The sequence below is a fragment of the Musca autumnalis genome, unplaced genomic scaffold, assembly GCF_047663935.1.
Source record: "Musca autumnalis isolate F117 unplaced genomic scaffold, ASM4766393v1 scaffold_3, whole genome shotgun sequence".
Classification (NCBI taxonomy): domain Eukaryota; kingdom Metazoa; phylum Arthropoda; class Insecta; order Diptera; family Muscidae; genus Musca; species Musca autumnalis.
In genome coordinates this window covers 162,919,778-162,930,426 of record NW_027411866.1, presented here as the reverse complement: position 1 = coordinate 162,930,426, position 10,649 = coordinate 162,919,778, and the positions used below count along the sequence as shown (strand labels likewise).

Genomic DNA, 10,649 nt, shown 5'->3' with positions numbered 1-10,649 from the left:
CATTAGTTGATTATCCAACGTTTCTGACTTGGCCGGAGAGTCGTCTACTCGATCAGCGTGGAGTGCTTGACAGTATCAAAGGCTTTTGATAAGTCAAGCGCCACCATCACTGTTCTCAACCTGCCGCTAGCCAACTCTAACTAACTGCTTATAAAATGTATTGAACGTAGTGTATTTTCATAACTCTGTTGGTCCACATCGAAAGATGACTCCACTTTGCACAACTTCTAATTTTATTTGCTGGGATACAGCATAAAAATACAGTTTTAAAGTGACTTGAAACAATTTAACTCTCTGCTAACATTTCAAGGTGAATGATTTGCAACAAGTAGTAAAGAAGAAGATTTTTTTCACTTTGTCCATTCCACCCTCATTCTAAATTCTATCTACCGGGAAGAAGTTGCAAAACTAAAAAAAGGTTTAAACAAATTAAAATACATAAACAATAACATTTATTCCAACAACAAACAATAAAAATTGAGCAGACCATATCAAAATGTTGAGATAAGAAACTCAACTCATTAAAAATTAAAAAAAGTGTAGCTACCTTACCCACAGAAGAAGACAAGAAGACAAAGTGAAAAACAAAATAGAAAAAAAACAGCAAACAAACAATTAAAAATACTCTTTGACAGAAGGCAATAACAAACAGAGAAGAAGACCAGAAACATTTCGTATGTAAATTAAATATACATTTTAAAAATAACAAAAGAAGAACCATGAGCAGTCAAAGTCATCGAAAGATGTCTGGTGTACGAGCAAATAAACCAAGAACAGATGAAATAGAATTAACAGGTACGTTAAGTTCTTGCCACTGACAATGAAATAATGGCATTGCTCGTTATATGACACGAAATGTTGTGTGTTTTTGCAGAACTATTTTCCTCGCAAATGGCCCAGTTATGTCTTAACGAAGACTATAGCGATGTATGCTTTATTGTAGAGAATCAAAGGTTACCAGCCCATCGCGTTATGCTGGCTGCTCGAAGTGAATATTTCCGGGCCCTGCTCTATGGTGGGCTTTCAGAATCTTCACAAAATGAAATACATTTAAAAGTACCCGTGGAAGCTTTTAAGTCTTTGCTACGCTATATCTATTCGGGTCACTTGTCATTGGCCCAAATGGATGAAGATAACATTTTGGATACCTTGGGACTGGCTAACCAATATGGTTTATCGGAATTGGAATTATCTATTTCGGATTACTTGCGCCAGTACTTGGCTTTGGGAAATGTGTGCGCCATTTTAGACGCTGCCCGTTTGTATAATCTCGAAAAATTGACAAAAGTTTGTTTGACATTTATGGATCGAAATGCAGCAGATATACTGCAACATGAATCTTTTAAGAGTTTATCCAAGGTAAGTTGCAATAAGAAAAAAAAAACGTTAAGGGATTTGCTAATATATTGATATTACCATTGGCGACTTAGGAATCATTGGAAGAAGTATTGCGTCGTGATTCATTTTTTGCTCCGGAAGTACAGATTTTTGTTTCTGTATGGGATTGGTGCAAGCACAATCCTAATGTTGACATAAAGGTGGGTAAAGCTTATTATTTTTTACCATATTAATACAAAATACTCTTTTATTGCAGTCCGTAGTATCATTTGTCCGTTTGCCTCTTATGAATCTCGAAGATCTATTACATGTGGTCCGTCCATCGGGTATTCTAAATCCTGATAAACTTTTGGATGCCATTGAAGAACAAAATACATCAAAATATTTACCCTATCGTGCTGCATTGTGGCCTGAAGAAAATGTTGCTACTGCCAAATTTGTATCTCGCACCATAATGGGAGAATGTCGAGCAGAACTTTTAAATGGAGATGTTACATCTTATGATATGGAAAAGGGTTACACTCGCCACTGTATATCGGATACAAATGAAACGGGCATTGTTGTCGAACTTGGCACCATATGTATTATAAATCACATCAAGATATTACTATGGGATCGTGATAATCGTTCATATTCATATTTCATTGAAGTCTCACCTAATCAAACACAGTGGGATCGTGTTATTGACTATTCAAAATATCATTGTCGTTCATGGCAATTTTTATATTTTCCCGCTCGCCCTGTACGTTATATAAAACTGGTTGGCACCTATAATACAGTAAATAGATTATTCCATGTTGTGGCATTAGAGGCAATGTACACAACTAATGTTCCCAAAGTAATTAATGATATTGTCGCACCAACTGCAAATGTAGCCACCATAGAAATGAGTGCTGTGGTAGTGGATGGTGTTAGTCGCACAAGAAATGCTTTGATAAATGGAAATTATACAGATTATGATTGGGATTCCGGTTATACATGTCATCAGTTGGATAGTGGAGAAATTGTTGTGAGATTGGGTAAGTCATTTGGAATTATTTATGCTCAGAATTGTTGTATGTTTTTATGTTTCTTCATTTCCATTAGATATTAAGTAAATTAGTATGTGTTTGCCTATTCTTTTGTTGCACACTATCTGTTTTTAGTCACCTTTTCGTAATCGATACGTAGGGAATCATTTTTACTGCAAGGGTTTTGTAGACTTTTTGGTTATGCTTTGTTGAGTCCTGTCTTTCTTGGAAAACCTCATGGTACAAAAATGCTGAGCTGAGTTTCTTAGATAATTTGCACCAAAACGTATTTATGCACATTATTTAGAGAAAATTTTTATTGTTTAGTTGCACCATCCGTTTTAGTTTATTAGCAGTTGCCACCAGAGTTGGTTCGTATAATGACTTTTTAACTTTTCGAATATTGTAAAAGCCGGAAACTTTTTAAAAATAAAAAAATAACAAACGTTCGTATTTCAAATGCGGTATTTGTATTTTCGATTCCAAAATAATATAAAACACTGTAAATAGAGTAGTACAATGATTAGCATGTCGACCTTTTTAAACTGGATGTGCTTCAATCTCGGAGTCTAGGAATGTAGCTGCCTTCACGGGCTCTGACTTCAGACTTCCGGGCAGTCGATAAAGTGCAGTGTTTCGAACAGGCCCTTGCTGGTCTGATGCTTTCTGAGACGACCAAATGTAGTTCAGTCAAAAGAACTCAGGTTTGTTCTTGTTGTAGCAACACAAATATGTTCGTTAGTATATTTTATTCAGTTAACTGGTTCCTCTTGGGTCAGTGAATATAACGTTGCCAAACGTGACTCAGGTCCTCAGGAGGGAACTCCTTCCAGGGTTCGAGATCGACAACCGTTGCCCACAATTCACTTAAACCGGCTTCAATGATGCAACTCCTTAGATGATTTAACAACTTGTTCCGCTTATGCTCCCTCACTTTGGCGTTGGCTCGATAAAGCCCATCACACTTATTTGCTAAGCCCGTCACCTCTACTGGGAAGTGTGGTCTCACTTCGGGTATTCGACCAGCAGATATACCGAACATCAGCTGTTTCAGCATTACTATGGAGATGCCATCGGGGGCCAACGTTTTGGATGATTTGGCGTTCCAGATGGCATTCGCAACATCATTCATTGTAAACTGTGGTGGTTCATCCTCGCAGGAAGTGATTTGATGCGACGTAGTCCTCTTCTCTTCGCCCTGTCACTCCCAGGATGCTCGACAATTTGCCGATTGAAATAACTTGCGCACCTCTTCGGGTCAGATAACGTAACGTCTCCAAACGTGACTGAGGTCCTATCTTGATTCTTTCGAGGGTTCGAGAGAGACTTAACAGTTTCCCACAATCCACTTATACCTGCTCCAATGTTGCAACTCTTCAGATAATTTAACCACTTTTAGTGTCGGCTTGCTGACTCAGGGGTCACTGGGGTTGGCTCAACGACGTCCATCAAGCTAATTTGCTAATCCCGCGCCTCCGTTGGGAATGGTCTATACGATGGTTATATCTGTGGTACTGTGACGTCAAACAGCTCATAGCCGAGGACAGAATGCCACAACATATGATGAGCATTTATTCCCTTAATGCTGGACCCATGTACGGGTTATTAGAGCCAACTTCAAGCGAGATAAGTCTATTGCAATCCATCCTCATGAAGTTGTAACGATTATAACGATGTAAGTTGCAGTTGTTGTTGTTGTAGCCCCTACAGGTGTAGTATGTATCGTAGTGTGTGATAAAAAGAAAGAAAATAGAAAAAAATTATATAAAATTAGAGGGACATTAAGCATCCACTTCCAGTCCATGGAAGCAAACTGCCTCGACTGGATTCTGGTGTAAGGTTAGTCGGGTTAGCGGGACATGCAAAGGTTGCAGTTGTTGTGATATTCTTCCGACTCATGAATATGTGTACTTCCTCGATGACCTCAAAATTCGTTCCAATTAAGTGTCAAAAATTATGAGTTTTCATGGGCAGCAACGACCGGTGTTAAGTGCTTCGTTTGCGGTTACTGTTGGGGAGTTTGCGGGATACTTTCGTATTCTTACGACGAAGACGATTCAGTGGGAACCGTGTACCCACAGCATGCAGCAACATAGTCCCTGCCTTAGTCTCTCACATGTTCGAGTCTAGAGCAAACAGAACACAAATAAACAGTTCCCAGGGCATCCACTGCAGCTCTTAAAACAAGAAAAAACGATCTATGTGTATATAATGTTTGGCAGCCGCTAGCCGGAACACATATTCGTTCACCCACTAAAATAACATAATATGCCTGAAGATCTGACTTAACTACCCGTGAAACGTAATATAATGTTTGAATGTGTTGGACTTCGGTGAACTCCTAATTTTTTAATGCAACTAATAGGTCATAACAGCTCAACTCATTGTTGATATTTAAGCATTGCACATTGTCCAATTTTCCAAAAAACCTGGCCAAAAATCAAAAAAAGAATTATATCAATTTACACTAAATAGGGTCAAATATTGTTTATAGGATCCCACTGCGCGTAGTTATGAAAAAAAATATACGTTTCTTGTTTAATAAGTGGGTATAAAAGCATATGTCTCAATATTTTAGTTGTTTATAAAACTATAACCGCCAAAAGAACCAACGGTTTTTAAATATTCTTTTTTATACCCTCAGCCTTTAGGCTAAGGAGGGTATATACACTTTGATACGATGAAAATGTGCCTCATCGAAATAATGGTTTTAGACCCCAAGTATGTTTGGACGAAATGTGTTTCAGACAATTTGGAGTCGATCTAGCCATGTCCGTCCGTCTGTCTGTCTGTCCGGCTGGCTGGAGCGCACGATAACTCTCGAACGGATGAACCGATTCGGTTCAAATTTTGGCTTTCGTAATATTTTGCCCAAACTTAGTTTAAGTTCGAAGATGAGCTACATCGGTCCACTCCTTCCGGTACCTCCCCCACAAAAGTTCGAAAATGTTCGGAAAGTTTGTGCGCACGATAACTCTTGAAGGGAGTGACCGATTTGGTCCATACTTTGTATAGCGTAAACTTTCTGCCAGAGTTATATCAGGTTTCAATATGGTCTCAATAGGTCCACTCCTTCGGGTAACTCCCACACAAAATTTCGGAAAAGTTCAGTTTACGGCCATCTCTCGAATCGCTTTGATTTTTGTTTTAGCAACTAGTATTCACTGCCCTCCATACGACGGTACAAGTTTCATCAGGGGCAAGTCCATACTTCCTGAGAAAATAGCATGAAAGTTGCAAAAAAACCCCTATGACACCGTGTGAGGTGGTTGTAGCGCAAGATAACTCTCGAACGGATCTGGCGACTCCGTCCAAAATACGGCCTTTGTAATATTTTGTCCAAACATAGTTAAAGTTTGAAGATAAGCTATATCGCTCCACTCCTTCCGGTACCTCCCCCACAAAAGTTCAAAAATGTTCGGAAAATTTTTTCGCACGGTAACTCTTGAAGGGAGTGGCCGAATTGGTCAATACTTTACACCTCCTAATATATCTACCAGATATAGATCAGGTTCAACTATGGACTATATTTGTCCACTCCATCCGGTACCTCCCACACAAAATTTCGGATAAGTTCACCTTAAGACCTAATATCAAATCACTTTGATTTTTGTTGAAGCAACTTGCATTCGCTGTCTCAATTACGATGGTAAAAGTTTTTTAGGGGCAAGTCCATACTTCTTGAGCAAACAGCCCGAAGAGTGTAAAAACCCCCTATGGCACCACATGTTGTGGCTGGAGATCCACTTCCATAACGGTCAATGTCGATCCATTCCTTTTAGTATCTCTTCCGCAAAACTTTTGATCTTTAATCCTAATCAACATTTTTGTCGGTTCAAGCGCCCAACATTTTTAAAGCCCCCTAAATACATACGTATTCTGGAAAAAAAAATTGTTTTAATATATACAGGCTGAGGGTATATCTCTGTCGGCACAGCCGACTGATACTTTTTTACTTGTTTTTTTTTTTTTAAATTTTAATGAAGCTATGTGAAACGTATTTAAGATGTTCAGTGTCGCACAATAAATGATGAAAATAGTTGTAAGATCGAATTGGGCTGTGTACCTTGTCATTTCGAAACATCTTGCACATATTTGCACTTTTCGTTTTTATGTGATATTTTGTCTAGCAGATATATACATATTTTCGTTGATTCAGAATGTCAGAATGTCAGAATATTGTATAGGGTAACTTCCTGGCGTTTAGGTAAAATTAAGAGTTTTGATGTATTCTTGGACCTATAGTACAATTTTATGGGGAACAAATTTCTAGAATATTTTCATCTGATACAATCACATTTTATAGGAGATTTTAAAGATTTGTGGAAAAGAGGACTAAAAGGCCAATTTTATTCCTCGCATTCTTGTCAGTAAAGTTGCCAAAGACACCATATACCTAAACTGAAAGGATTCCATGTAATCTTAACTCAAATTTTCCGATTTTCCTAGGTATGTGATGCAAATAGAGATTTCATTTCTTTGGTGACTTTTAGTGAAATTTACCGGATAACATTTTTGTCTTTTACGCCATTCTTCTAAAATTATGTTTTGTTTTGTCACATGAAGTACGCCATTAACCCTAAATTGTATTTTTAATTTTGCATATTTCTGGAGTTTAGTGTATTCTAAGACCTATAATAAAAATTTATGGCAAACAAATTTGTAGAATATTTTGTTCTGATATGATCACTTTTTATAGGAGAAGGGACTAAAAAGGCCCCTTTAATGACCGTCTAAGGGTTAAAAAATGTGAAAAATGAATCCAGCGGTCCGAAAAACATAAGAACCCAAGGTAGAGGTCAAAATCCAATCATTTTTGGAGTTTCAGCCAAGTACTTCGTAAAATTGGAAACTGTGCATTGGTGCATTTGAACTTGATGTTCCATGTACCCATAAAATACATTGAACTTCTATAGAACTGCGAAAATGAACCGTGGGTTGCTCGTCTTTGATTTAGGCTATTATTAAGCCAACGTCCCGTCCTGATGGTATACAAAAACATGATGTGGTCAATGGTTTAGTATTTATACCCTCAGCATTTATGCTAACGAGGGTATATACACTTGCATACGGGCAAAACGTGCCTCATCGAAATAATGGTTTTAGACCCCAAGTATGTTTGGACGAAATGTGTTTCAGACAATTTGGAGTCGATTTAGCAATGTCTGTCTGTTTGACTGGTGCGCACGATAACTCTCGAACGGATGAACCGATTTGGTCCAGCTCTCGCAATATTTTGTCCAAACTTAATTTAAGTTCGAAGATGGGTTATATCGGTCTACTCCTTCCGGTACCTCCCCCACAAACGTTCAAAAATGTTCGATAACTCTTGAAGGGAGTAACCGATTTGGTACAAACTTTGCACATAGTGAAACTTCTACCAAACTTACCAATCGGTCCACGACTTCGGCTACCTCCCACACAAAATTTTGGAAAAGTTCATTTTAGGACCTGTTCTCGAAACGTTCTGATTTTTGTTGCAACAACTTGTATTCACGGCCCCCCATACGACGGTACAAGTTTCATCTGGGGCAAGTCCATACTTCCTGACCCCTATGACACCGTTTGTAGTGATTGGAGCGCAAGATAACTCTCGAACGGATTTGCCGATTCGGTCCAAAATGTGGAATTCGTAATATTTTGTGCAAACTTGGTTTAAGTTCGAAAATAAGCCATATCGGTCCACTCCTTCAGGTACACCCCCCCCCCCCCCATAAATTCAAAAATATTCGGAAAAATTGTGCGCACGATGACTCTTGATGGGAGTGACCGATTTGGTCCATACTTTACACATCCTAACATATATCTACCAGATATAGATCAGGTTCGAATATGGACTACATTTGTCCACTCCTTCGGCTACCTCCCACACAAAACTTCGGATAAGTCCACTTTAAGAACTGCTCTCCAATCACTTCGATTTTTGTTGAAGCAACTTGCATTCGCTGCCTCAATTACGACAGTAAAAGTTTTTTTTCAGGGGCAAGTCCATACTTCTCGAGAAAACAGCCCAAAAGTTGTAAAAAACCCCTATGGCACCATATGTAGTGGCAGGAGAGCTCGAACCGAATACTGCTTTCGTCCACACTTTGTATATTCTTCGAATATTAGATGAAATTCAAAGTTGGTTCTTATAGGTCCACTCCTTCCGGTACCTCCACCACAAAAGTTCGAAAATATTCGCTAAAATGGTACGCGCGATTTCTCATAGACGTAGCAACCGATTTGGTCCAAACTTTAGATCTCGAAATATTGTCGAAACTTAGTTTATGTTCAAATTTGGGCCCTCTCTGTCCAATCATTTTTGTGTGATAAGGGGCCTGTTCGAGGACCATTTGGACATTTTTACACAAGGTTTACCTTGTGGCCCTGTTTACAGCGATATTATGTTTTTGTAGGCTAGTGTGATAAAAAAGCTCTATCTATGAATATTACCGCAAATTTTTGAGCTTTAATCCTATACATACTTTTATCGGTTCATACGCCCAAAATTTTGAAAACCCCCCTAAATACATAATTTTTTTTGAGAAAAAAAGTATTTCAATCCGCGCAGGCTGAGGGTATATCTCTGTCGGCAAAGCCGACTGATACTTTTTTACTTGTTTTTATAGTATTTTTAGATTCTTGTAGGTTTTGCCTGTAGACTTTAGCTAACTCGTTTAGCATTGATTCCAGCATTCCCAAGCTTACTGGAATTCTAATTAAATTTTTTAAAACAATATTAGCATTTTGTGATTTTTATTATGCCATCTTAATCTTCCTGTTTTAAATTTTGCTTCCATTGTTTTGTACCTTTACTTCAGTTAATGTTGTCACTTCGATATGTATTTCCTTTTTTTAGTTTGTCTTGCACTATCGCTAACATTACTCTAGGATTTTTTTTATTTCTAAATCATTTACTAATTTTATGTGTGTTCGTTTACTCAAAACTTGTACAAATTGTTACTGGATGTTGTTCGTTTACTCTACAGAACAATGCAAAAGTCCTTAGCCGATTACAAGAAGTTACTGAACTTGTACAAATTGTTGAGTAAACGAACACACCTATTAATTGCACATACACCTGTATTCTATACATCATCTTTGCACCGATTCGAAACTATAAACAGCTATTAAAAACGTTGTGGGGGATTTAACGTACCCCCCCTCTTTATTTCAGGACAACCTTACATCATTGGTTCCATGCGTCTACTATTGTGGGATTGTGACGATCGCACTTACAGTTTTTACATTGAGACATCTGTAAATCAAAAAGATTGGGTTATGGTCGTTGACAAGCGCAACGAACACGCCAGATCTTGGCAAAACTTCTCCTTCAATCCCCTGCCAGTTGTGTTTATACGTATCGTAGGCACTCGAAATACAGCCAATGAAATTTTTCATTGTGTTCATTTGGAGTGTCCATCACAGGATCCAATTTTTTTATTAGCCGAAAAAGAAAAGCAGAAAGCATTGCTAGAACAAGCAAAAGAACAGCTACGATTGATTAATGATAATCAACCAAGTACTAGTTCATCTTCTGGCAGTAGAGCTTCTACACCACGTCGAAGTACTAATAACCTGCGAGGTGTGCCACCACAACCACCACAGCTACGAGAAATGGAAGAAAACGCCCTTGTGCAACTGGGAAATGTTGCAGGAGCCCATAATAATTATTAAGTATTGATTAACGTTATTGTTATTAATAAATCACACATACATAAACACATTTAAAAACCACCAAAAATTCATAAATCGTTTTAAACAAATTTCGAATCGAAATATTAGAAATTTAAATTTGGCAATTGCGCATATACCAAATTATAAAATTAATGTAAAATAGTAGTACTAAATCAACTGTATTTTATTAAATAAGTTAATATGATGATATAAATAAAAAATTGGCTTGAAAATTACTGTTTTTCAGAGCATTTATGATGTCGAAAAGATTTGCGAAGCGTCAACATATTTATTTTCCCTATATAGAACACAAAATGATGTTTTTAGGGACAATTTGCATAAATTCAGATGAATTACGACTTTAACCCTAATAAATTGATTGGTACAATCGATCTTCGCTATAACGTAGCAGCTGGTGACCGATGAATTACTACGTTATAGAGAAATCGGAAAAAAATTGTTTAATATGTGTATTATTTCAGTCGTATTGTATACATTCAATTGTGCAGACGTGTTTTTCTCCTAATTGAAGCATTTGCAAAACAAAAAGTACAGCTATTCCTGCTTGTTCTTCTTAACAATTGCAAGAGAAATAAGCAAACGTAATATATTAATTTTACCGAAAATTAAGAGACCGTACGA

The 10,649-nt window shown here is 37.6% G+C and overlaps 1 protein-coding gene across 1 annotated transcript; it reads left to right on the top strand.

Annotated features, from left to right (window-relative positions):
• The first annotated feature begins 298 nt into the window (after positions 1-298).
• On the top strand, positions 299-10,240 carry BTBD9 (BTB (POZ) domain containing 9). Its single transcript, XM_073975175.1, has 5 exons — positions 299-795; positions 875-1,359; positions 1,431-1,538; positions 1,595-2,357; positions 9,508-10,240. The coding sequence occupies exons 1-5, from the start codon at positions 720-722 to the stop codon at positions 10,005-10,007; spliced, it is 1,932 nt and encodes a 643-aa protein (XP_073831276.1). The 5' UTR covers positions 299-719; the 3' UTR covers positions 10,008-10,240.
• The last annotated feature ends 409 nt before the right edge of the window (positions 10,241-10,649 follow it).